Genomic DNA, 27194 nt, shown 5'->3' on the forward strand with positions numbered 1-27194 from the left:
AGATTTCAATGTTTTTTTTATTATTAATTAAAAAAAAAAGAGTGTGAAACAGAGAAATAAAAAAAAGGATAATCCAGCTCTCAATTTTATTACAACAGTCCTCAAAAGGAAATGATGAATACAACAAACAAGAAGAAGAAGAAGAAGAAGGTAGAGAATAAATTACAAGAAACACATTTCATATGAGATTTGAGTCTCTGAAATGAGATAAAGAAAGAAATAAACTCATAAATGGCTTTTGATTATTACAGAGGAATGGAATCGAATCTCTCTCAGTTCTTGACAGTGGTGACATGTTTGAGGAGCATCGCCACAACATCATTGGAGATCCTGGAAGCTTCCTTCTTCAGCTGTTCGATTTTGGCATCAGTCTCCTGCTCCAGCCTCTTCACATTCGCACCCGAGTCTCCACTTGTCTGTTTTATTTTTTGTGTGCCAAACAAACATAGTTTTATTAGAAAGAGGAAACAGACACCTGCTTTTGTATTGTATTTGACAGGACAAGAAAGTAATTGCTCTCTGTTTACTCTTACCTCCTCAAGTTTCCTCTGGAAGTCTTGCTCTGTTTTAGCTTTGTATTCAGCAATCTCCTTCTCAGCCTCCTCCTTGGCCTGCTTCAGCCTTGCCATCTTTGCTGCAAGAACCACAGATAACCAAATCAACTTCAAACACACACACACACACACATATATATAAATATAATGAATCTCTCTATGTACACAGTTTAATTTTAAATAAGTACCCCCCAAACGTATGTATGTTGTTGGCCAAATTTTTACAAGTTAGAAACAACTAATTATTTAGCCAGGATAAGATAACAATCGTTATGTATAAGGTTGAGACAAGGTACCGGTCCTGGCAGCATTGACAATGTGTTGAGCTTCCTGTTCAGCAGCAAGCAACTGCTGGATCCCACCTTGACCTCTGCTGGACTCCATTGTTTTTTTTTTTATCCTACAAACAAAAAAAAAAAAAAAAAAGACTTAAAACGTCTCAATTATCACTCTCACAGGTTTGTGAATCAAGAAACCCCAAGTTCCCTAAAATCAAAGCATTTAACAAGACAAGCTAATGAGTAACAAACAACAAGCCGCCTTCACATGATCCAAGAGCAGTAGATCTTGCTAAAATCTATCAATCCATGACTAGAAGAGGATTGAGTATCACCAAGTCAAATATGTAGAATCTAACCTAACTCATCTTTATCCTACCAAAGATCCTAACACATCTAAAAGGTTTAATCCCCTTTACCACAAGTAGACAGACAGAACAACAACACGGTGTTAATTTTTCCACTTCCGATTGATTGAATCTCATCCCAAGTAAGTAGACAAGGCACATACCTCTGCTTTTGGCTTGTTCCGACAGCGGAGAGAGAAGCGATACACAATCAAAATCAATCCGATCTGATCACCCACAAACGTCTATCCAATATAATAATCAAAAGTAGTGGGCCCACGTTTTACTGTAATAAAAGCCCACTTTTTAATTGGCCGAGGCTTATACTCTCAGATTGAGCCCACGTATGGAAGAACAAGGCCTCACAAATTAATATACTAACTTCATTAATGTGACTGAAATTTCATTATCATTGCGAAAGAGAGATATCACAGCATATCAATGTTCCTCATCTTCCTAATCAACCAATATCTATTTAATTAGTAAAAATAAATAATGAACAAATTTTTTTTTGAACTCATATATTGTGTGTCAAAGAAGAATGTAATCAAATTACAATGTGACAACATAACCAGAGTTGTTTGAGGTCAGCTCGATTTCAACATTTCTTCTAGTTTTCTTCTCTAAGTTAAAGTGGCAAGTAAATAAGCTTGGACAAACTCGCTGTGGTACAAAATCAATCTCTCCCTCGCTTATTCCCGCCACCGAGAGATGATCAAACTCCTCAATAATCATTTATGTGATGAGTGATGACAAAACAAGATTGATTACAAACGACTTATTGAACAAACAAATGATACATGTATATATATCATGCATTATTTCAAATATTACACATAATTGTAGTAGATGAATAATGACGAGAGCTCACAGTAACCAACAATACCAATAAAATAAAATACAAGTCACTCAAAGTGCATCACATCTGACATATATAATCTATCTGATTTAAGATGATGGAACTCGGAGATAGAGAGGGATTGGGTTTTTGGCAACCGGTGGTGAATCCCATACTGAAAATGCACTTTCAGAGTTCATCCATCTGTCGGTCATCTCAGGATAATGGCGATCAAAAACGTCTTTGAGACTCTCTGTAGTATTCACCCATTCAAGTCCTTTCTTTGTATAAGTCATTTCATTGAAATCACTCGTGAAGAATCTATCCGCTTCTAATCTCCTGAAAATATATATTTAATTTGATATAACATATTAATATTGTCCATCCATGAAATTTAAATTCAGCTGTCCATTTTTTTATCCTGAGAAATTTAAATAAAATTATACAAACAAAATGCTAAATAGTAAATATACATACCTTGTAGCCATGAGGACGAAAATGTTAAAGGCAGTCTCGCTAATAGCGAATCCTTTGATTTTCTTCTCGGCCATAAGTCCCACCAGAAGATCGAGCTCTTCCACATTACCACCGTACACGTCTTCTAGTGCTTCAATTGCTTCCTTATCGTCCGTTAGATCTTCCCACTTCTTTATCGGAATCATAAACATAGACCTCCTAAATTCATTGTATCGTGCAACATTCCTCTCCCTGTCCCTGTAGACTATATCAAATGACGAAGAGCACATCACTCATCAAGTCAAACCACAATACTGTACATATATAAATACAAACACAAAACAAACGGCTTGGATCGGATTGACTTACTTTCTAAAGCAGCTAAGTCGATGTGGTCCGGACGATCGTAACCATTGGGGTCGTGGGGAACAAGATCCCTAAGCCACACTGGATAATTCATCAGTTCGAGAGCCCCACTTGCTTGATGACCCATTGAGACCATTAGCTTAGTAAATCCAATATGAGACATGGTTTGTTCTCCCTTAGGACCAAGCAATTTTCCGAAAGAAACCCTAAAATCCATATAATCAAGTTATATAAATAAAAAAAAAGAAAAAACTTTGATTTGGAAGTTTCAAAAATAAAGGAAAATTAGAGAGCTCTAGAGTAAGTTATATACTCTTCAATCAACGGTAGTGATTTATTAGTTCCTGGTACAACGTCGATGTCACGTAGTTCGAGCTGATCAGGTAAGAGCGAGTGCATTCGATAGACGCTGGTGAAATCTTCGGTTATAGAATATGGGACTCCATGATTTTGCGGTTTCTTCATACCCACGAGACCTCCCAAGATGGAACTCCCTACATGTCCGAACGAATCTTTAAACTTCTTTCCTAAAATTCCGTACCTAAAAACACACACCATTTATAACCAATACACATATGTTAAATGTGTATTAATAAAAAAAATTGTGTGACGTGATTACAGATCGTCAAAAATGTACAATTACTCACCAATTTGTTCGCATCCCGGCAAGTAAAGTGTCGGTTTTAAGAAGCTCAACGGTCCAATCTATGGTGTGAATCTTGGCAATCACTGCTGACGTCACTAGCCTAGCATGGCGGTACAAATCCTCGTCTTCCAAATCATCGTACTCCTTCTATATGATGCATAAAAGTATAATATTGAACTAGTTTATATACAAATCATTCACTCTATTTGCGTATGAAAAATGTCCGAATTTACACAAAAAATGGAAACATATATTGACCTTGAGGGCGTCGCATACAGCATTGTGCTCTTTGACGAAGAGAGCTTGCAAGGCGGAGACACCGACCCAACTGTTACGTACGTCGCCGGAAATGGCTAAACCGTCTTGGTCTTGGAGTAAGAGACCCGTCTCCTCCGATAACTTTAGTTTCCCGTCTTTGTAAGTTCTCACTCTGTCCATTGCTTTCGAGTTGCTTCCATAGATGGCGCTCGAATCCCTAATTTCATAATACTCACACGTATTCATGTTTATTCTGACATTTGTTTTTTCTTTGGTGGCTTAGTTAGACCCAATAATTCACTTGTGATCTATGTACATGTTAGACTTACTTAATTAGCACTAAGGTGTACTTTATTTTGTATAGTATAGGCAATGTAATGTATATGTTAGATTGAGAATCAATTAAGGTGCTATAGTATGTCCGATCTCAATACAAGCTAGGCTAAGAATTAACTACCAGTACCAATAAGGGTGTTTTACTTTACAAGTTATAGAATATAGCATAACTTACCACCAAGGTGTACGGGAATTTAACGAACCGGTCTTGATCTCGAAGAAACCTGTAGGAACTTCCTTTGTCTTGAAGAATCTGAAGGAGCTTAAGGGGCACTCGTTCGCTACTTCTTTTGGAGCCACGAGCTCAATCTAAGTTTACCCATTAATAACAAGATTAAGAGGATGATTGTTTCCATATTTTGCAGTGGTTTTTAGTTTTTGTTTTTCAAAAAACCACTTTTTAATCAATCAAGTTTTTGGAAAAATAGATTCCTTATTATAATCTAGGAAAACTGTTTTTTTTTTAAATAAACGGCAACTTCCTAAAAAAGCCAAGCACCACTTTGGTCAAGCAGCTTCTTCACAAACATCACGTTAATTTTTCAATATTTTTTTTTTATTTTTTGTTAAGTATATATTGTTATTTCCTTAATCAGCATTTAACAAAATGAAAATTTATATATGTGCTTGTAAACTAAAAGAAGTTCAAAAAATATTTCAAAAAGAAATTTTATTTAAAAGTTACTATTTTAATTCATTGTTATATAAATTATTTATATAGAAAATAAATAAGCATAGAATATATGTGTAAAAAATATCTTAGAAATATTTTTCATCAAATGTATGATATTAATAATTTATTTTGTATTTACGGTTTTTGTTTTAAAATAATTTTATTAAATAAATTTATATGTGTTTTGATGACAATATTTTATTTTTATTATTTCCAGATAAACATTTTACTATTAAAAATAAATTTCATTTAATCAATTTTAAAAAAAAACCGAAAACTAAAAACCAAAAACCAAAATCTAAAACAATCATTTATGTTTGTTCAAAAACTAAAATCTGCTGAAAAATCAAACACTAAAATCAAAAAATCAAAAACTAAAAAATTAAAAATCAAAAACTAAATTCTAAAAATTAGGAAAACAATCATCACCTACACCGTGACTGATAATAAATATATTATCATCGTATAAATGTAGGACATGGAAGATTAATTAACGAACCTGATTAGTTTCTTCAAGATGATCAACCCAATCATGAATCATGAATTGTATCCAAGAAGCTGCAATCATATTAAACTGTTTTCCCGTGTCGATCAACTTTCTTCTTGCTAATAGTTTTGTCGCCACAACCATGGGGTCTGGCTTCAGTAACTTGAAAAAAAAAACACATCGCTTTATATTTTTCAAGTAATATTCTAAACCTTAAAAAAAGAAGACGTAATATTCAAGACTTGGAAAACTGGAAAACATACTACAATATAGAAAATTCTCAAGAAGATGTCACTTTTATAATACCGTTTCAGATCAGAAATATTAGCAAGTCATTCCTTATTCGGAAGTTCGATTCAACTGAAGAAAAAAAAAAGAAATTATTTGTCTCTTCAATCGATCTCCATATAAAAAAATCGACCAAAAGTTATTCAAATTATTCTATTATATACGTTTACAAACTGACAAATAAATCTTCATACCCAAAAATCGAACCAAGATCAAATCAGAAGCCGTGTTAACGACTTTTTTATACCTAAAAATATGCATGTAGGCAATCTTACCTTGGTCTTCTGATCAACAGGAGGACAATTTCTTCCGATGAAGCTATATTGGCTGCCGACGCCTTCGTTGAACGGATCATTAAATTTTCCGTCAGCAGTCCGGTACGGATAGTCAGCAGGATTAAACCGGGTCCCAACAGGAGTTTGACCAACATTGATGAGATTATATTCTTGGTGAAGATGTCTGCGCAACCCTAGGTAGGCCATACCCAAGAAAACCGGAAGCTTGTGCCACGGAACCATCTTATCCACTGCATGCACGATCTGCATGACCATGTAATATCCAATCATCATAACTATTTTTCGAATGAATGTGTATATAAAGAAACACTATAGACCATCCAAGCTTAATGGTGAAAATATGGTACATAAAACCTCCGGAAAGAGAATATTATTTATTACAAAGAATTTTGCGTAGAGTTTTCTGACACGGTTAATGGTAACATAATCGGTTTATGAAAGAAATATTTTCCTTTGTGAAATAATTTTTGATTTTATTTTCGTAACAATGTGTTTCTATGTGCATGTATATGTGTAGTAATACTAAAATTTAATTACTTAGTTTACAAAAAAAAAATTAATTACTCACAAGAAGTATGATACGATCCAAGACGGGCATTCTTGAGTAAACCTCGTGGAAGTCTTTGGGGATGAATTTGAGAAAAACAGAAGAGATTAAAGAACTTATTACTTTCATCTTCTTAAGTTTCTGAGGTTAATATATATTTATATCAAACGTTTGTGGGAATATCAAATGTGACACGAGAATCGTTGTTATTAAGCAGCAAGGAAACAGACCAGAAATTTGCTTGAGAATAATTGTGAATGGTGTGAGAAATCCTTGGTGTGTCCTGCCTATTTATATAAGGCAAAACCATGAGAAAAAGAGAATACTGTTCAAATTTCAGAGAGATGCGTACAATACTTTTTTTTTAACAATTTACGTACACTACCCTTATTTTATAAATATTAGAGTTTTTCAAAATAGTATTATTTGTCCATCCTATCGTATTATATTGAAACTTTTGCAGCACTATATGATCTAGAGCCGCCTCTATATGTCAGCATGTCACCCATCTAATCTAGAGCCGCCCCTATATGTCAGCATGTCACCCGTATGCGACTCGTTTTGTATCATTATGATTTATATTGCACTGCATATTTTGTTGAATTACCATTTTTAGAATGACCTCAAAAAGAAGCTGATTTTACAATTTTTATATTAATTTATTTTATAGCTTTTAAATATATGAGGTGAAAGAAAACGTTACAAGAAATATCAAATGCTAAATTAATTTAAATTTTTATTAAAAATGTTTACTTTTGTTTAAATTTTGAAATAGCAAAGATAAAGTTTTATCATTGCATTTAACTTTTGTAGTATCATAAAAATGTTCAGGTTGCTTGTAGATTTTAGATTATAGATTTTTTTCTTTTAATTTTCAGTTCATGGAATGTACAACTCAAATTATTTAAAAAAAAATTATGATCAAACTTTCCGGAATCCTTCACAAATTAAAGTACGTTCCTTCTATTGAAAACTAGATTTGAATCTGCATGTACTTGCGGATATATTTTTATTTTAAAATAATATTTAAACTATAAAATTATTGATATATATTTAATATCAATTTTAAGTATATAATATTTTCTTAAATTTTTTATAATTTTGAAATTTATTTTTGATGAAATTTTACTAATCATATATTAATCAATTATTTTTTAATTTATTTAAAATGCAACATCATATATATAATATATATTTCTCTGTTTCGTCTAATTTTTTGGTGTACATAAAGCTTCTCTAAAATTTCATGTCCTTTTTTCCTGGCGAAAATGTTCCGATATATATATATATTATATAATGGCAAGGCGCAAAGAATCTGTATGTATATACTATATGTTACAACATTCTTAGGTCTAAGTTGCGTACTATATATTCTAGCCGTCGGCAAGTTTTAGGGAAGGAACTCAAACGACGCAAGTTTCATCACGTACGTGGAGTACTGCTGCATTATCTTAGCTAGTAGTAAAATTCTAATAAGAAAATCCAGGTCTTTTGTGTAGAAAATCTTCCCCGTAAAAGACCGAGATCAAGTTGAAAGTGATATATCAATTAAAAAAAATATTAATGTTTTTTTTAATTGAAATAATCAGAAGAAAAATATTAAACTGCTTTTCGATAGTTTGTGAGTTGAGGATTGTCAAACATTTGGGTAAAGGAATTTAAGTGTAGCTCATATATATATATATTATATACCAAGTGTGATTTTTTTTTTTTTTTGTGAATCTATTTAAAAAGATCATGTTTGGTACATAGACAGAGCCTGTTTGGCAACAGAGTCTGTCCTACAGTTATCCAGTCTAGGAATAAATTTAAACTTAACAGAATTAAACAAAAGAGAAATTAGTTGAATGTCGATGAGGAGAGTCGCGATCTCCAGGTGTCTACCTTTAGAGTTCACAAGTTTGATGAGAGTCTGTGAATCTGAAAGTATCAAGAGATCTGTTGTTCCACTATGTAGGGCAGAGGTCATGGCCTTTCGCAAGGCCAACGTTTCTGCCATCAATGGCGACACTACAGAAGTTTTGGTCGCTGAGTGAGAGGAAGATGATACCGCATCATCGATGATCCAAGCAAGACCATCGCATTTAGTCACCAGATTCCAAGCTGCATCCGTGTACATGCGTGTGAGTGAGGGGTCTGGATCTGGATCCTGGACAATACAGTTTTGGATTGATGGGGTTTTGGAGGATTGTACCAAGTGTGATTTGTTTAAATTTAATGGAAGCTACAAAATCATGTGGCTGTTTATGGATCAAAATAAGTGGTTTGGAACAAGTCATCTAGAACCAAAAATGAAAATATTTTTTTTTGTATTTTCATTTCAAGACATGGTAAACTGGGAATATATTACGCTTATTGCCTCACAAAAAAAATTAAGTCGTGTCCTGCTTGCTACGCTTCAATTAGAAACACTTGCATCTTTAAATACGTACAGATTTTATTGCTATAACCTGAGATTCTTCCTAATGATTGATTTCAATATGGTAATTCGTTATATAGTCTAACTTAAGCCAACTTGCTACACATCTTTATATAGCAATTTCTTATATAGCATGACTTAAATATTAATGTCTTTCTATACAGTTAGACTACATAAAATCCATTGTGTACGTATGTATCTACATATCTACATATCTACTTATATATATGTTGCTGCAACTCTTCTCCGTAATAGATAAATATACCAATCACAATCGCAATGTTCAAGAATTATTACATAATCACAAAATCTTATAGATATATATGTATATTTTTTTGGTTTAGTTATGGTATCTACGTACATTGAATAGCCGTATATAGATTTAGTGGTATTGATTTGGTTAATTTAAGTTAAAGACCAACTTTGAATTGTCGACCACGTCAAATTTAGAATGGAATGTGATTGTCACTGATTGATTTTTACATTTAATTTGATTGACCAGCACCACATTAGTTTCCTATAATACAACAATCAAATAGTGTAGGATAAGGAACAACGGAAGTAATATATTCAGATTTCGATTTGGAATACGAAATATGATTGTAGCAATTAATGATATTGAGTATACTCTAGACCTAGGCGCCTTGCATATATAAATACTAGGCCTTATATATACATATCCTCATCATTCTCTCCTTCTCAAAACATCGATCTTTACCACTACGTTCTAGCATTCACGACAGTCATGGCATTGTTTAACCATCAATTTTTAATTTATTTTTGTTTTCTTATATTTTGTTTCTTAAGAGTTTTATTATTTTATTGTTTATGTTTCATTTTATCTCTACTTCATAATTTATTTATGTTAGTATTTACTTACTCTTATTAACAGTTCGGGCTCTAACCTATGGCCACATTGGCAATTGCCATGGGTCCAAACAAAATTTTGGTGTTATTTTACTAATTAGAAAGGTCCATTTTAATTTTTTTAATTATCAATTAGTTGGTGAATATATAATAAAAAAGATCTATGATTAACAAAACCAATTTAAATACAAAAAGACAATATTTTTTTCTAAACTTCACCGTTCTTAATTTTTTTACAACAAAACCTAATTTCCACTTTTTTTTTCTTTTAATACCACAAAATTTTTATGTGCTTCAGTTTAAAGAAATACAATATTTCTTTCTATAATTTCTACCTTTATAATATATATTAACTAAAAGTGATAATCTCTTTAAATCTACTCACTCTGCGCAGGGCGCGGGTTATCACCTAGTATATATATTATATACCAAGTGTGATTTGTTTAAATTTAATGGAAGCTACAAAATCATGTGGCTGTTTATGGGTCAAAATAAGTGGTTTGGAACAAGTCATCTAGAACCAAAAATGAAAATATTCTTCTTTGTATTTTCATTTCAAGACATGGCAACTATTCTACTAAAAACGTGCGTGGCTTTCAAAGACCAACAAGTCAGGGTCTCTCTCTTTGCCTATGCAACTCATACGAGGAAAGCAAATACCGGTATTCTATGAACAAGTGAACCCCGCCTGCGATCAGAAAGAAAGAGAGAAAGAAAATGTTCAGTTATGAAGCGGCTGCTCGTCTCTGTCGCTATTTTAGCGGACATGGCCAACCCCCAACGGATGCACCTATATACTTGGAACAGAGATTCATTGCATGTGAATGTTCTGACCAAATCTACCAAATCTTTTTGTTAGCAAAATGAATACAATAAGTAGAAGGGCACTGTGATGGGTTTTGCATAGCCTTTTAAAGAATATCAATACCACCAACATAGAGGATATATAGTTAAAACCTCTAGTCTACAAACTACTTTCATAAGAGATCAATCCGAAGAAGGATAGCGGCCAACAGTTATTTGAAGATGATCAAGCTGAGAGAGAACGTATTGAAGCTTGTGGAAGCAGATCTCATTAGCTATCCTTGAATTGGAGTCGCATTTCTCAAAGGGGCGGTACTCGCAGGCGCTTTTGATCTCTTCCCTTAGTGTCACTTGTATATCCTGCAATAAATGGAAAAGCATACATGTACAGATTCTTCAAAGATGAGCGAGTTCATGAATGAGACAAAGTTATAACGTCAGCTGAAATCTTCAAACTTTGTGATCAACTAGAGACCAAATCTTAAAATAGTAATGCATTAAAGGGAGAGAGAGAGTGTGAGACATGAATCAAAGATGAAACCTTGCATTGAGATCATTAACCTTGCTCGAAAATAAAGCCCTTCACTTTAATCTACAGAGTATGTAAACGACCCCTAATATAACAAGATGTCGAATCCAATCATTACACACACGCTAAGCTGACCTTGATGGATTGCATGAACTCTCCGCAAAGAGTCTTGACCAAATCTCTCCTGGGCCCAGAAGGGTTCGTCAGTTCTTCCATTACTCCTCCCGCTATATCCAACACCCTTACCACTCTCTGCCCCCCCCCACCATAAACAGAAGATTCACATCAAATTATCCCCGACATTTAAATCTTATATTATAAGTAGAGAGATTATTGTTCCGTGAAATCTCACCCTCTCCACATTCTGGAGTCGCTGCAACGATGTGTTCTGCGTCTGCGCATCCATCAATCTCGGGGCGAATTAGACGGCGGGATGAAGATCAGCTACGGAGAAGACGATCGAGACTCTCTCTCAATGAAGGTTTAATTGTTTTGCAATTAAACGGCGCGTATTTTGCTTCATTAATCGTAGAACAGCGCGTAGTTAAAATGTTAGAATTACGAAACACCCCCCTTGTTTTAGATAAAATCTTTGTGATGGCCGTTTTTCTCTGTTAATACAAAAAGAAAGAAGAGATACTGAGACTTCTTCCTCTGTTAACTACAATGGCTCACTTCCTTGACCTTAACACTCTCGCCACCAGCTCCACTTTACCGTCGATCCCTAAACTACCCGAGAGAAGTAAAACGGGAAAATCCAGCGTGTTTGTTTGCAGGAAAGCCGACAAAGTTCAGGAACAGGGTTCAGTACAGGAGCTCACAAGACGGATGTCATTGGGATTTGCTGTCTCCATAGCTCTAACTGGAGCTCTCGGCGAAAGTAATGTTTCCTTGGCAAAAGACAATGGCTTTTGGATCGATGGTCCTCTTCCAACTCCTCCTATTTACAACAGTAAGCAATCTTCTATATATCAAACTTTTTGATGCTCGGCTGAGAATTTGATTCGTTTGTCTTCGTTCTTGAAACTTACTCAGTTTCCCGGTTTAGTTAGCTCAGTTTACATCATTTCGGGTTTTCTTCTTCTTCCTCAGATATCGTGAACGAGCAGACAGGAACGAGATCGTTCTTGAAGAAAGGAGTGTATGTAGCGGACATCGGGACCAAAGGAAGAACGTATAGAGTTAAAAAGTATGCTTTCGATCTCTTGGCTATGGAGGACTTGATCGGACCAGACACGTTAAACTATGTTAAAAAGTACTTGAGGCTTAAATCCACCTTCTTGTTCTACGATTTCGACAATCTCATCTCTGTTGCTGCCTCCCAAGACAAGCAGCCTCTCACTGATTTGGCCAACAGATTGTTCGACAACTTTGAAAAGGTATCTGTACTCGAACTCTCGAAGAAGGTGTCTTTTTCTGTTTGTAACAAATCCTTAGGTTCTTCCTCTTTTTTTTCTCGACACAGCTTGAAGATGCAGCTAAAAGGAAGAACTTAGCTGAGACAGAAGCGTGTTATAAAGATACAAAGTTAATTCTTCAAGAGGTTATGATCAGAATGGCATGAAGAGGCTCAGTTCGGTTCTAAACTCCGTTTTACTTGCTGCTAATGAAGAGATCATTCATGTTCATAACTCTTTATTTGGTCATGAAATGTAATATTTGCATAATATTTATTTGTCTTATGTTTTGCTTGCGTTCACTAATTCAAGTGCTCAGGTTGAGTGAAAAATATCAAAAAGAATACAACAACAACAACTTCATGACCGCTTTAGATTGTTTCCTTGAGTTACTTACCTTGTTTGTGATGCCAATGGTTTTTAATTCTTTACCTTCCTTCTGACAAGTCACATATTTTTGACTACTCAGCTCCACTGCTTTCTACTTTCTTTCTTTTTTTTTAACAAACGAGAAAAACTTCTATAAATTAGAAAACTTAGGCCAAGACTTAAAGAGAGTTCATGTTACAAAGAAAGGCATTTGCCAAAAAGTCAGTAGGGCCTATTTTGTTCCCTACGGATTGAAAGAAAAACGACAGAAATCGAAACTTGATGATAGAAATCCGATATCCGAGTAGAGATTCTTCGGTTTTGAGATCGAATTAAGAGTTCTGACTAGTAGTCCTAATGAAATAAGCGAGATTTTGATGAAGCCAAGATGAATGGCGTGAGTGAGGGCAGCTCTGATAGCAAGAGCTTCACCACTGCTTTCTACTTTATCTTTATCGTTTCCAATTCCCACACAACAACACAAAAGTAACAAGTTTCTAGCAGTATATGTGTATCATTAGAAAACAAAAAAAAAAAAGAATCCAAGATAATTCACGTTTTCTCTCTCTCTCTCTCTCTCTCTCTCTCTCTCCAAACAAAACTTCGGGAAAAGTGGAGAGAAAATAAAACTAATAAGAAAAGAGCTCTTCTTCGCTCACTTTCTCGCTAAATCTTATTTCTTCGGGTCTTCATCAATGCGAGTGAGTAATGCTCGATTCCAAATAACCTAATCGCATAATGGAACTCACTGATTCTTCCAAACACCAACTCGGAGCTTCCACAACCGCCGCTCTCGACGAAGAAGATCATCATCCCTCTTTTCTCGGCATCGATCTCAACGAAATCCCTACCGGCGCTGGTTGCACCTCTGTTCACCATGACGACGGAGACTATGAGCCTGTTGAAGTCGTTAGGTCGATTCACGATAACCCCGACCCAGCTCCCGGCGCCCCTGCCGACGTCCCTGGCCCCGATCGGGATGCCGCGTGCGGCGCCTGTGGAGGGCCCGAGTCGGTGGAGCTCGTAGCTGTCTGCGACGCTTGTGAGCGAGGCTTTCATCTCTGTTGTGTTAACGATGGAGTGGAGGCTGCTCCTTCCGCCGATTGGATGTGCAGAGAGTGTGTTACCGGCGGCGAGAGGAGCAAGCTTTGGCCGTTGGGGGTGAAGTCCAAGCTCATCCTGGATATGAACGCCTCGCCTCCGAGTGATGCCGAGGGATACGGAGGCGAGGATACGTCAGATTCGAGGTACGTATCCGTGGTTTGGTTTTGTTTACCGAGAGGACTATGCGTTAGGGTTTATTTAGGAATTGAATATTGGCTGAGTTCGACAAGCTAGAAGCAAACTTGAGTAAGCTGTTTGTTACATGCATCAGAACTTTGGTAGAAGGCATATTATATTTTCCCTTCTTTTATATGCACGAAGATGCTTTCTATACATATGATAGTGTTTGATAAATTCTAAAGACTATGCTTTATTTGAACATAGCAGACCTTGTAAACTGCTGCTGGGTCATGTGCTTCTTTGTTTCTTCTTCTCCAGAAAGCATATGCTGGCCAGCAGTTCTTGCATGGACAACTCTCTTGAGTATTCAATGACGCATTCAAGCTCTTTTAAGCCTGGTAGAGGACATGCTACTCTCGAAGCTTCAGGAATGATGTCTCGCAATATCAAAATGAGTGTGGATGCATTGGATTCGCCTTCTTTACGTTTTGGTTTTCCATTAAGCCTGAGCAACAGTAGTTTTCCCATTAGATTTCCATCCGTGGATCCAAGCGAGCTGTTGCTGCACAATCTCAGGCATTTCATATCTGAAAGGCACGGAGTATTAGAAGATGGTTGGCATGTCGAGTTTAAACAACCTTTAAATGACTATCATCTATGTGCTGTGTATTGTGCTCCGAATGGAAACACATTTAGTTCAATACAAGATGTTGCTTGTTATCTGGGCTTGGCAGTTAATGATAACTATAGCTGTATGGATGCTGAAATCAGGAATGGTACTTCTCTTCTTCAAGAAAAATTGCATATGTCCAAGAGAAGAAAGACATCGAGATGGCCAAACAATGGTTTCCCCGAGCAAAAGGGTAGTTCAAGGACTGCTCAGCGCAGGCGTTTTCCATTCTGTGGTCAGACGAGGACCACTTTCGACGTTTCACCTGGTACTCTTTTTCAGGCTGGTGAATCGCTTAGCTCTGAGAATAATGGATGCGGTTCTGAAGAAGCTAATGTAAGTGTTAACTTCAAATCTCTACTGGTTACTCTTTTACTTTATCCTCATGTTTGTGTATTTTGACTTTCAGAAAGGACTTCCGATGCAGTTTGGAGATTTCTTTGTGCTGTCGCTTGGACGAATTGACACAAGACAGTCTTACCATAACGTCAACATGATTTATCCAATAGGATATAAGTCCTGCTGGCATGATAAGATCACGGGGTCTTTATTTACATGTGAGGTGTCTGATGGCAGTTCTGGACTTGTCTTCAAGATTACACGGTCACCATGCTCTAAATCATTTATTCCAATTGGATCACTTGTCTTATCCTGCCCAAAGATTGATGAAATGGTGGAACAGAACATTGACAACCGAAGTAATCGTAGAGATAGTCCTCAAGAGCATGACGAAGACACTGTTGAGATCCTTCTTTCAGATCTGTCCCCACCTCTTGAAGATGATATATTGTCTTGTTTACGTGAGAAGAACTTATCCAAGACATTAAAGTGCCTGCGCTCGGAAGTTGGTTCTTCTCAAGTAGACTTTCATAAAACTTCATCCTATAATCAGGAGAGTGAGGTTGATATTGGCGATATAGTTGTGGAAGAAGATTCATTGTCTGTTGCATGGAAAAAGGTTTCTCAAAAACTTGTTGATGCATGTTCCAATGTCCTGAAGCATAAGGGAACCATGAACTTCCGTTGCAAGCATGTCGACAGAGAAACAAGGGAAATCAACTGGGATATGATAAATGAGAAAGACAGTGTAGTTTTATATTTGTCAAGATTTTGCTGTTCTTTGGCTCCTCGCATTGCTATATGCGGTGAAAAGGATAATAGCGAGATTGCAACTCTAGTTAGTGCTTTGTCAACGTGGCTGGATCAAAGTAGATTTGGACTTGATGCTGATTTTGTACAAGAATTGATTGAACGTATGCCTGGTGCCGAATCATGTTCAAATTATAGTTTTCTGAAGAGTAGAATCTCTTCTGTAACTGTAGCAGAAGGTGCGCTAGTTGTCGAACCAAAAGGTGGAAAAAATATAATGGGAGAAGTTTTTGGTGAGATTCCTCGGAAAGCGAAGAGGCCTAAACTAAATGGTGGTCATGGTTTCAGAAATCCACACCCTCCTCCCGGTAGGCCTATGTGTCTGAGGCTTCCTCCTGGGCGTGCTGGTGACTTCCTTCAGGTGCGGACATGTGTTTTCCTTATATTGTAATCTATAACGTACTCCTCCATTCACTAAGTCCTACCACACATATATAATAGTCATTTTTATGCTTGCCTAATCAGCTATCTGAAGTTTTCTGGCGTTTCCGTGAAATTTTGGGTTTGGGAGAGTCTTTCTTACCTGAGAAGCTTGAAAAGGAGCTTGTCAATCCAGTGTTCGATGGTTTGCTTCTTGACAAATCTGGGAAAGAAGCCAACAGAAGTGAGGTGAACCTTAGTGATAAGGATTGTACAGTTACTGAAATTTTTTCTGTGTTCGATGATAGTCAACCCTTTTCTTCGGAAAATACCTCTGCTTCTGTACTAAAGGAGACAAAAGTAGGAGATTATACGGAGTTAAACATTTCGTATTCCTCTCGTTGGCCGTGCTTGGGTGCACTTCTAACAAGGACTCACATTTCGGTTCTGCAAGTGCTAATATGTGAGCTGCAATCAAAGGTAGCTACATTTGTTGATCCAAACTTTGATTCTGGAGACTCGCGATCCAGACGAGGACGGAAAAAGGATGACAGTACACTTTCTGATAAAAGAAATAAGCTGCATATGCTTCCTGTTAACGAGCTCACTTGGCCTGAATTGGCCCGTAGGTACATCTTGTCTCTTTTATCAATGGATGGGAATCACGAATCAGCAGAGATTGCTGCCCGTGAAAGTGGTAAGGTATTCCGTTGCTTACAAGGGGATGGTGGTTTGCTTTGTGGTTCACTTACTGGAGTGGCTGGGATGGAAGCCGATTCGATGGTATGTTTTTGTTATTTTCCTTTCATTTCCTGGGTTACACTGTCTTGCTTGTATTACTGAATGACGGGATCACAAGTTTAGTTTCTCTTCGGGTCACCTATGTGCTGTTATTCTTGTCCTTCCAATGTTTTATCATTTACCTTCCACGAACTTAGTCAGGTTGATCTTTCTCAAGCTTATTAAAGCTATGTTCCATTCGTAGGGCAGTCTAGAGTAGTTAAGTTACTCTTCACCTCTATATTTTTGACATTTTTTCTGTTACTCTTGAATATCGTGAAGGTCCTCTTTTATTACACAGTCTGGAGAATCGATTATTCTGTGTTATTAATGAGTATTATCTTTGGGGCAATAAATCTTTGACTGCTATAGAAGAAGTGTTAGAATACTTAAGTTCCTAAAGCACTCTCACCGAAAGAGAATGATCATTGGATTTGCGTGTAGATATTAACTCTTTATCTTCAGTTACTTGCAGAGGCTTCTAAAAAAATATTTGGTTCTTTGACAAGAGAAAATGATGTTATTTATGTGGAAGATGATGATTCTGACGACCTTGGTGCTACTGAGACAAACGCTTGCAATGGTGATATTCCAGAGTGGGCACTGGTACTGGAACCTGTGAGAAAACTTCCAACAAATGTTGGGACTAGAATCAGAAAGTGTGTCTACGAGGCTTTAGAGAGAAATCCACCAGAGTGGGCAAAGAAGATATTGGAGCATTCCATCAGTAAAGAAGTATATAAAGGCAATGCATCCGGACCAACAAAGGTCCGATCTCTGAAACCAATTGGCTTTCCTCCTAAAATACTTGATTTTGAACCGCGTAAACTAAGTATTTCTTGTTTTCTCAAATTCCCTTTTCTGGTTTTTGTTCTTTCGGTGATGTAGTCTCAATCTAGTGATGTATGCTATCTTTTGAAGAAAATTTATTTCGCTCTTACTGTATACAGAAAGCTGTCCTCTCATTGCTAGCGGATGTTCGAGGTGGAGATTTGGTGCAGAGTTCTGTTAAAGGAACCAGAAAGAGGACGTCCATTGGTGTATCTGATGTCATTATGAAGAAATGTCGTGCTGTATTGCGTGGTGTTGCAGCTGCAGACGAGGATAAAGTATTTTGCACTTTACTGGGGCGAAAGTTACTGAATTCCAGTGATAATGATGATGACGGACTCCTGGGATCACCTGCAATGGTTTCACGTTCCCTAGACTTCAGAACTATAGATTTGAGGTTGGCTACTGGTGCATATGACGGATCAACTGAAGCTTTTCTTGAGGATGTTCTTGAGGTGGGATTCTCCCTCTTTTGTCTGATGTTCTGTGCGAATGATGCTTGATTGCTTTTTGTGCGATCTAAGAATTGCTTTTAAAAGTGCTATACATTCATTTTGGGGCATTGCATCTTCGTGCTTTTAGTTTCACACTATTTGTTTAGATGCACGAATGTAAAAGGATTGAAAGAGCCAGCTTTATATTTGGAACATTTTCCCTTCTTTTTCTGTCACAGCAATATGGGTTTAACTTGCTGTTTAACACTAGAGATTTAGCTGCTCAGCTGTTGGATAACGTTTTAGCTATGATTAGAAATCAATCCAGTTGATCTGACAGTACACTAGGCTTATTTTTAAATTTTCATTGTGATGGTATACTCCTAGACATTGTTTTGATTATGCATGCAGCTTTATCTTCTTTGTTGTTATGGATGACATGCTAATTTTCACTTTCTGATTTGCAGCTATGGAGTTGTATACGTGCTATGTATGCAGATCAGCCTGATTGTTTAGAACTGGTTGAAACATTGTCTGAAAAGTTTAAGTCATTATACGAAGCTGAGGTTTGTCTTTTTCTCCCTTTTCTGCTAAGCTCTGCACATGATATGTTCACTTGTTAGTAGCATCCTGAAGTCAAATGGTCGAGACGGTCCCATCAAACAAATTTTGTTAAGACTTACCTTTTTAAATTTATAGGTCTATGAGATCAAAGTTAGATGCTTTAGAACGTTTTCTCCTGTTGTGTCTTTCATTTTTCAGGAGTTGTATGCATGTTCTTTTTTTTTTCTTTGAACATAGTTGCAGTGTCGGGTGCAATTATTTTCTCAAGTTTTAAGTCTTTAATGTTTGATGGTATAGGTTCTACCACTTGTTCAGAAACTTATGGACTACAGAAAATTGGAATGCACTGCAGAGATGAAAAAGGAAATTAAGGACATAGTTGTTTCAATAAATAAGCTTCCAAAGGCCCCGTGGGATGAGGGGGTGTGTAAAATATGTGGTGTTGACAAAGATGATGACAGTGTTCTCTTGTGTGATACATGCGATGCGGGGTATCACACATATTGTTTGAATCCACCTCTTATTAGAATTCCGGATGGAAATTGGTATTGTCCCTCATGTGTAATTGCCAAGCGCATGGCTCAAGATGCGTTGGAATCTTACAAACTAGTCAGACAGCGGAAAGGTAGAAAGTATCAGGGGGAACTTACCCGAGCTTATATGGAACAGACGGCTCACCTGGCAGATGTGATGAAAGAAAAAGACTACTGGGAGTTCAGTGCTGAGGAGGTATTTTTGAACCTTTTCTCCCATTTTTGCTCATTCATTCGAAGTGCCACCTTTTCATTTTCATTTTGGAGATGAAGACCAAGATTATATTTTCATGTTGTGATCTTTAGCTTGTGTGTTGTGCCAATGATTATATTTGACACTTGCACATGATGTGGATTAAGGTATCTTTGAAAGGAAGAAAGTCTTTAGATATTTATTTTTCTACCGTACAGAGTGCTGGTTAGATTGAGTCAAATGAATAAAGAGTAGTTCGTAAAAATTATTTTTGTAGCTCTCTGTGTCTTAAAATTAGTACAAGCCTATAATGCATGTTGCTGTTGGTAACCTGGTTTAATTATTTGGGGGTTTCTGGTGCAGAGAATTCAGCTGCTTAAGTTTCTATGCGATGAACTGCTTAGCTCCTCCCTTGTTCATCAACATCTCGAGCAGTGTGCCGAAGCGATAATTGAAATGCAGCAGAAGTTGCGCTCTCTTACCTCAGAATGGAAAAACACGAAAATACGGCAAGAATTTCTGAGGGCTAAACTCGCAAAGGTTGAACCTAGTATTCTAAAGGAAATGGGCGAACCACAAAATTCAAGTAGCTTTGCAGACCACATTGGATGTAGTCAACAACCACAAGACGGTGTTGTAGACCGGGTTACTCATGATGATGACACTTCCCGTGCTACATTTCTTAACAATAATCACGGAAAAGCTCAGCTTGAGACTGATGCTCAAACCGGAGTGTCACTTGTCACTTCCAGTGAGACCAATATTTCCACCCGAGAAAAAGCTACCTCCCCTGGGAGGCACGAGTTGCCGATAGAAGTAACGGATAATATGTCTTGTGAAAAAGAAGATATTACAGAGACCTTGCGCACATCAGCTGGAAGGAACGATGAAACACAGTGTCTAAAACCCGATGCAGTGGAATTGCAGACAGCTAATGATGCATCTTCTGTGGCTTCCCAAGAATTGCAGGGTTGTCAACGGGATTTGAATGCCGCTAGCAATGAAATAGAGAATCTGCAGCAATCAATAAAAAGCATAGAAGCACAACTTCTAAGGCAATCTATACGAAGAGACTTTCTAGGAAGTGATGCTAGTGGTCGTTTATATTGGGGTTGCAGCTTCCCAGAAGAACATCCTCGTATTTTGGTTGATGGATGCATGTCTTTGCAGAAACCTGTACAAGTTGATCAGACAGGTTCAAAAGTTTCCTCCCCATTTCTCCGTGACATTGACCATGGAAGACTAATGGTTTCACCCTGGACCTGTTATCAAACTGAAGCGGAGATCAGCGAGCTTGTCCTATGGCTTCATGACGACGACCTGAAAGAAAGAGACCTGAGAGAGTCTATTTTGTGCTGGAAAAGGTTACGATTTGGGAATCAGCATACGGAAATAAAACAAGCTCAGAATTCGTCCTCTCCAAAATTGGCTGGGAATCTTGTGACGAAGGCTGCCATGTCAATGGAGAAGAGATATGGTCCATGCATCAAACTAGAGACCGAAACCATAAAAAAACGGGGGAAGAAGACAAAGGTTTCAGAGCAAGAGAAACTGTGTAGATGCGAATGCTTGGAATCCATTTTGCCATCTATGATTCACTGCCTCATATGCCACAAAACATTTGCGAGTGATGATGAATTTGAGGAGCACGCCGAGAGTAAGTGTATTCCTTATTCATTAGCAACTGAAGAAGGCAAGGAAATTTATGATTCTTCGAAAGCAAAAGAGAGCCGGAAACCTGATCATCTTAGTTTAAAGTCTAACGCTGGCAAAGAAGTAGCTGAAACATCCAATGTTTCTGAACTTGATTGTGGGTTGATAAGATATCAGGGAGAAGAATCTATTTCCCCATACCATTTTGAGGAGATCTGTTCTAAGTTTGTGACAAAGGATTCTAACAGAGATTTGGTTAAAGAGATTGGTCTGATCGGTTCAAATGGAATTCCAACATTTCTTCCGTTGCCATCTACTCATCTTAACGACTCAATGCTCATATCTGCCACTTCCAGCAAGCTAGATGGTGGTGATTCAGGGGGTCAGGTAATTTTTACTGGTTCTGAAGCCAATGGGGAAGACTTGAATTCTGAATCTAGCATGTGTGTCGATAGATTTGTCATAAATGGTATTGGCGGTCCGCTGAATAAACCGAGTGGAGTGGATTTTGGCCTCTCAGAGCAAAAGAACGAGAAAGCTTCAGGTAGTAGGTTAAAAGGCTACTGTGTGGTTCCACAGGCTTCGTTGAAACGCATTACCGGCAAAGCTTTGCCGGTTTTCAGGTTCCTTAAAACCATATTGCTTGATATGGATGTGGCACTACCTGAAGAAGCTTTAAGACCATCGAAATCACATCCAGACCGTAGACGAGCTTGGCGTGCATTTGTTAAATCCGCACAAAGCATTTTCGAGGTTTATTTCTTATATACATACCTCTTTCACCTCTCTATCTAATACAGCACAAGCTGGAATTTCTAATGTCTAAAGCCTTTGATGTTCTGTTTCAGCTGGTTCAGGCAGCAATTGTGGTAGAAGACATGATTAAGACAGAGTACTTAAAAAATGAATGGTGGTACTGGTCTTCTCTTTCAGCGGCTGCTAAAATCTCGACTCTATCTGCGTTATCCGTCCGTCTCTTCTCCCTGGATGCAGCTATTATGTACGACAAAAGCGTAACTCAATCAGATCCGATGGATGAGACAAATCCCTTACCGGAGCAAAAGTCACAAGCTGCACAAGAAAGGAGCAGCAGAGCAAACAGATCTGGTAAGAAGAGGAAAGAACCAGAGGGATCATAACAGTTTACTTCACAAGTAGAAAAGCTTCAGCGCGCAAGAACATGAAAAGAAGTGTGGGCATCTGGAAGCGGACCTGTAACTACCCACCTGGATGTTGAGAAATGGTTTGGTGGTACGTCAAAGAAAAGTCCGGTTTAGATATTTCTTGGAATGGAACAGCAGCTGAAGGTGGTTTAACAGGTAGGAGAGAATTGTGTACGCATATGTAGAAGACTAACTAATGTGGATGGAATATAAATTTAGTATTAAAGCCGCTCCTTAGAGATTAACTGATGGTAGAACGCAAATTTCGATTCTTTATAAAATCTATCTCTCTCAGACATTATAAAATTGTGAGAGGGCTTCAATCTTCCTCTTGGTAGTGGTTCCAATAGGGTACAGAAGCCGGTGAGTTTATAGAATCATCCGACTATTTTCATAAATTTAGAAAATAGACTGGATCCTGAGTTTATAGGAAACACATATATATATATATATATAATATATATAACTGATAAAATACCGTGGAATTGCGGAATTACTCCACAAATTATGCAGGGTTAAGTGACTGTACTTGAAAAACAAACGCACATAGACACAAACATTATAAAATATACGGATTGCTTTATAACTTTCAAGTCCAGCCCCAGAATCCAAATGATTCACCTTGCACAAAGACGTCAGCGAAACAGCCAGTGTCATTACCACTGCCGTTGTTATGTTCCTCCGCCGAGTGGTGGATGGGTACAATGGTTGGGAAGTAAGAGTCGCAGCTGTCTCTTAGTTGATGAGGTGCGTCTTCGTCTAGTACCGCACTCCCTGAACTTAACCGATCCTCTGTTTTGATTGCCGGTTCGAACCGGTTCATGTTCACCGGATCGAGCTGGTTTGATTCGGGTACTTGATAAGGAGCTGTCTCTGCTTTGGCTTGGACCTTGCCGGCTAGGGAAGTCACCTGTGGAGAAAACGTAAAGAAAGAAAAAGATTCTTACAACTTAAAAAAAAAAAAATCACAATAGTCAACACAAGCAACCTCCCTCCCATAAGAAGAAGAAGATATTAAAAGTTAAATTCGTTGATTGATTTGATTCCAGATGTTGTGTCTTTTTTAGTTAATACTATTATTATGCTCTTTCTGATTGTATGTGAAAATAAAAAAAAAAAAAGAAAGAAAGAGGAAAAGCATATATATCTTTTGCACTTGATGCTTTTCTACTTTGGACCAATAAAGGCATAGGACATATATAGATTCACCAATCAATCATATGTAAATCTAAACTTAATTGGAAATTAAAAGGGTAACTTATAATAAGACCTGGGATCTGAGGAGATGGTTGTCCTTGAGGATGGAGTCGTAGTTAGAGAGGAGCTGGTCGTAAGAGGACTTGAGGAGATTGAAGTCTCTCTCGAGCTGCTTGGTTTTCCAACGAGCGCGGCGGTTTTGAAACCAGACGGAGACTTGCCTGGGCTGAAGACCAAGCTTGTTGGCAAGCTGAGTCTTGCGCTCTGGCTCCAGCTTGTTCTCCTTCTCGAAGCTCTTCTCCAGCAGATGCACCTGTTCATGAGTAAGGCGACGCTTTTTGTCGGGTGTGTGATCGTCGTAGTAGTCGACGTCGACGTCGTCGTAGAGGAGATCATCGGGGGAGCAAAAGAAGGGTCTTCTCTTTGATGATGATTCCTCCATGTTCATCATCGATCCTGCTCAGAGACAAAAAGTTATATAACTTCACATAAAAACCAAAAGTCAAAGTTGCAGAAAACAGAGAAGTGACCTTGGACCACGGGATTGAGATTACCGAGGAAGAACATGTTGCCATGAGAAGTAGACGGATTGAAGAAAAACTTATTGGATTCCATCGATTCGATTTACCAGCAGAAAAAAAAGGAACTTAAAGAAACAGAGAGAGAGAGGATTGGGTTGCAAGAAAGAGAGAGAGAGAGAGAGAGAGATGGAAACAAAAGGCGGATTAGAAGATCATGATCTTATGGCGGAAGAAGCTTGTACTCCACAGTAGTCTTGCCGGAGACTTCAACTGACACATGCAAAATCCCATCATCAACCGCAATACCCCCTCCTGAACCAGAGAGAACCACGATCGATCTATACAAAATAAAAGACGAAGACTTTTTTTCTTTTCTTTTTTTTTTTTTACGATTTTCCCCTTAGCCTTTGGCTTTGCTCTAAATCTCACAGCTTCAAGAAGCGCGCTCTTTTTATACCACAATATGCGTCCTTCTTAAATTACTCTACTACCCTCTTTGATAACCAGAGCACTATATATGTATTCACTGCGGGGCGTTTATGGTAAAGTTCAGTGTCATTGGATCTTTTATCATTTTCAAGTGGACTTTCTTAGCTTTTATGGGGTCCACTTTCTTTAGCGTAGTGGACTCCGCAACACATACATCTTCACCCTTGGATCTGAATAATATACATCTTTGTAGCTATTTATAAATTATACACTTTTCTTTTATTATATTCAGCTGTGGCCTCTGGTGGTTCGGCCAGACTGTGTGTGCATGCTCCACGGTCGGGTCAGTGTCGTATCTGCGCTTCATCCGCGTACATCTAACGGTACTCATCTTCCTGTGGCTTTTTATTCATTCACCGCCTTGTCACAGTATCATCCCTCCCTTATAAAATTCAGTAGTTAATCGTATTCACGTCACTCCTGTTTTTTTTATTTATAATTTGTTTCTAATCTTTCTGACCTTTTCTGTGTATTACTTTTCAATATTTAGCTAACTCATTCATACTTATATTACAGTTAAGGTTAAGCAATAAGCATTGCAGTTAATTTTGTATACCGCGTCAAGTCATGTTAAGGTTCAAAATGAAGTTACGACGTAAAAGAAAAGGTAGGCAACAGTCAATATTTTGGCGCAGAGGTGGGCGTTCGGATACCAGTTCGGATTCAGATCGGGTATTTTGAATTTTCGGGTATTTCGGTATAGAGGTATAGAACCTGTTCGGGTATTTATGTACTTCAGATCGGGTTCAGATATTTTTAGTTCGGATTCGGTTATTTTGGATCGGGTTCGGATATTTAGATTTTGAAGAAAAAAATTAAAAATTTTTATTTTTCAAATTTCTTGTATTTAAAAATATAACTTTCACTTAACTAATTTTTTATTTTTAATAGATTGAATGGTTAATAGATTTGGACGTAACATTTTTAAACTAAAAAGACATTAATTTGGTTATTGTTTTTAAATTTTGGATGTAACTTTTTGTTAATTCTTGAAATAAAAAGTTTGACATGCATTTTAAGTGAGTAACAAATCATTTTCTCCGTAATTCTATGTATATCATATGAACTTAAAGTATGTGTAGTATCAATATAAATATTTTATATAAAATGAGAGATGTAAACTAGAAATATATGGTTAATTATACATATGTTCGGTTATCTTCGGATATTCATTCGGGTTCGGATATTATCTGTTTGGGTTCGGATATCCAATCTCTCCTAATTTAATATCCGTTCGGATATTTTGCTACTTCGATTCGGATTTCGGTTCGGATTTTTCGAATCGGATTCGGATGCGGCTTCGGATATCGGGTAAAGTCCCCACCCTATTTTGGCGACTCTCGATTTCATGGCACCTTACGAAAAAGAAAAAAAACAGGCTAGGTGCAATGGACCATGCCATTATTTTAAACTAAATATAGGATCTCGCTTTTATCTAACAAATACATTTTAGCCTATTACGTAGGGGAATTTTCGCAAATGGCAATTTTTAAAATTTTTATCACCAAAATACTCTTTAAAAATGACAAAATAGTTTTTTTTATTTTAAAATTTTTGTTTTTAAAAAAATTTCAAACATTATCCTCAAAACCTCATCTTTTAACTATAAACCATAAGTCTATATCAACTAACCTTAGGATATAAGTATATATTAGTTTATTTTTTAATAAAAAAATTTAGTTTTTTTTTTTTGAAAATTATTTTTATGAAAATAAACTAAAAGGTGATATCATAGGAAATTCTTTTATTACATAACACGAGTCCCTCTTTTGTTTTCTATAATTTCTTTCGTTTGTTTCGAAGATTCTCCTCGTTAAAAAAAAAAAAACTATTCCGGGGTCTTGTTTCCAATGATGTAACGTACCATGCGTGATGGTTTATATTTGACACTTAAACTTTTTTTTTTTTTTTGTCATCTGTTAGATTAATATTGAAACTTATGTACATTAATTTAATATTCCTCCTTCATTTTCATTCATTTCTTCTTGACTCTTCACCTTCCCAAAATGCAAAATGCTCTCTCTGTATGAATATGCTTGTATGACGTTATTAATATATACATGGTTGCATACATATACTCATATATATACATATAAATATTATTAAAAATGATGTACAAATGGGAAATAACCCTCACTTAATCTATATATTTACAATTTTTGCCACTGGTTTTAAAAATACACATTCATCTCATATATTAAAACATAAGTCACAATCTTGATTCATGTGTGATTTTTTTTTAAAATGGACTTAATGAACTTATTCCTAGAAAATCATGTTACATTTAATATTTAATCTTATCATTTAAATTTTGGGTCTACCAGAAATTCTTATTGGGCTATTAATAATTGAATTTAAACAATAGATTATCCATTGGATTTATAGATAGTATAAATTAATTAGATATAATTTAATGTTATAATACTATATCTCTATATGCTAAATATCTAAATATTTGTCGATGTTAACTTTTAAAATTATAAAGATATTTTTTAAATAACAAAAATCATATTATCTAACAATGATTAATCTTTACTACTTTAAACCAATTCAAACAAATTTTAAACTATATAGTTTATTTTAAAAATTAAACAAAAACTAAATGTTTAATTATTTACTCGTTAATATAAATCTATGAAATGAAAAGTTTAATTTTTTAAAAACTTTCTAAATTTGTG

General features: G+C 36.6%; 6 protein-coding genes across 11 annotated transcripts; 2 read left to right on the forward strand and 4 right to left on the reverse strand.

Annotated features, from left to right (window-relative positions):
• Positions 1 to 57: 57 nt before the first annotated feature.
• Positions 58 to 1420, reverse strand: LOC125587603 (V-type proton ATPase subunit G1-like). Of its 2 annotated transcripts, none has more exons than XM_048758380.1 (4): positions 1344 to 1420; positions 851 to 954; positions 534 to 634; positions 58 to 416 (listed from the first exon to the last, which is right to left on the reverse strand). In XM_048758380.1, the coding sequence occupies exons 2-4, from the start codon at positions 936 to 938 to the stop codon at positions 273 to 275; spliced, it is 333 nt and encodes a 110-aa protein (XP_048614337.1). In that variant the 5' UTR covers positions 939 to 954; positions 1344 to 1420; the 3' UTR covers positions 58 to 272. The 2 variants fall into 2 exon arrangements, with proteins under 2 accessions (XP_048614337.1, XP_048614338.1); XM_048758381.1 differs by lacking the exon at positions 1344 to 1420 and adding an exon at positions 1252 to 1319.
• A 471-nt stretch (positions 1421 to 1891) lies between these two features.
• On the reverse strand, positions 1892 to 6634 carry LOC106399154 (alpha-dioxygenase 1). Its single transcript, XM_048758382.1, has 10 exons — positions 6392 to 6634; positions 5803 to 6066; positions 5252 to 5401; positions 4255 to 4388; positions 3744 to 3960; positions 3487 to 3632; positions 3153 to 3380; positions 2843 to 3045; positions 2495 to 2738; positions 1892 to 2356 (listed from the first exon to the last, which is right to left on the reverse strand). Exons 1-10 carry the CDS (start codon positions 6497 to 6499, stop codon positions 2128 to 2130), a joined length of 1923 nt encoding a protein of 640 aa, XP_048614339.1. The 5' UTR covers positions 6500 to 6634; the 3' UTR covers positions 1892 to 2127.
• Positions 6635 to 10529: 3895 nt separating this feature from the next.
• LOC125587605 (mediator of RNA polymerase II transcription subunit 11-like) lies at positions 10530 to 11521 on the reverse strand. The gene is made up of 3 exons (XM_048758384.1): positions 11342 to 11521; positions 11125 to 11241; positions 10530 to 10820 (listed from the first exon to the last, which is right to left on the reverse strand). The coding sequence occupies exons 1-3, from the start codon at positions 11393 to 11395 to the stop codon at positions 10644 to 10646; spliced, it is 348 nt and encodes a 115-aa protein (XP_048614341.1). The 5' UTR covers positions 11396 to 11521; the 3' UTR covers positions 10530 to 10643.
• A 62-nt stretch (positions 11522 to 11583) lies between these two features.
• On the forward strand, positions 11584 to 12692 carry LOC125587604 (photosynthetic NDH subunit of lumenal location 3, chloroplastic-like). The gene is made up of 3 exons (XM_048758383.1): positions 11584 to 11941; positions 12082 to 12368; positions 12455 to 12692. The coding sequence occupies exons 1-3, from the start codon at positions 11656 to 11658 to the stop codon at positions 12551 to 12553; spliced, it is 672 nt and encodes a 223-aa protein (XP_048614340.1). The 5' UTR covers positions 11584 to 11655; the 3' UTR covers positions 12554 to 12692.
• A 603-nt stretch (positions 12693 to 13295) lies between these two features.
• On the forward strand, positions 13296 to 22632 carry LOC125574898 (methyl-CpG-binding domain-containing protein 9-like). Of its 3 annotated transcripts, none has more exons than XM_048758386.1 (10): positions 13296 to 14002; positions 14247 to 14985; positions 15059 to 16159; positions 16264 to 16941; positions 17404 to 17706; positions 17889 to 18224; positions 18671 to 18769; positions 19065 to 19496; positions 19857 to 21899; positions 22004 to 22632. In XM_048758386.1, the coding sequence occupies exons 1-10, from the start codon at positions 13494 to 13496 to the stop codon at positions 22283 to 22285; spliced, it is 6522 nt and encodes a 2173-aa protein (XP_048614343.1). In that variant the 5' UTR covers positions 13296 to 13493; the 3' UTR covers positions 22286 to 22632. The 3 variants fall into 3 exon arrangements, with proteins under 3 accessions (XP_048614343.1, XP_048614342.1, XP_048614344.1); XM_048758385.1 differs by having other exon boundaries at positions 13297 to 14002; positions 21995 to 22632; XM_048758387.1 differs by having other exon boundaries at positions 13298 to 14002; positions 14298 to 14985; positions 21995 to 22632.
• Positions 22633 to 22732: 100 nt separating this feature from the next.
• Positions 22733 to 24511, reverse strand: LOC125587606 (homeobox-leucine zipper protein HAT5-like). Of its 3 annotated transcripts, none has more exons than XM_048758389.1 (3): positions 24037 to 24511; positions 23580 to 23962; positions 22733 to 23219 (listed from the first exon to the last, which is right to left on the reverse strand). In XM_048758389.1, exons 1-3 carry the CDS (start codon positions 24119 to 24121, stop codon positions 22899 to 22901), a joined length of 789 nt encoding a protein of 262 aa, XP_048614346.1. In that variant the 5' UTR covers positions 24122 to 24511; the 3' UTR covers positions 22733 to 22898. The 3 variants fall into 3 exon arrangements, with proteins under 3 accessions (XP_048614346.1, XP_048614348.1, XP_048614347.1); XM_048758391.1 differs by having other exon boundaries at positions 24079 to 24453; XM_048758390.1 differs by having other exon boundaries at positions 24061 to 24453.
• Between the last annotated feature and the right edge of the window lie 2683 nt (positions 24512 to 27194).

Source organism: Brassica napus, chromosome C5 (genome assembly GCF_020379485.1).
Source record: "Brassica napus cultivar Da-Ae chromosome C5, Da-Ae, whole genome shotgun sequence".
NCBI classification, from domain to species: domain Eukaryota; kingdom Viridiplantae; phylum Streptophyta; class Magnoliopsida; order Brassicales; family Brassicaceae; genus Brassica; species Brassica napus.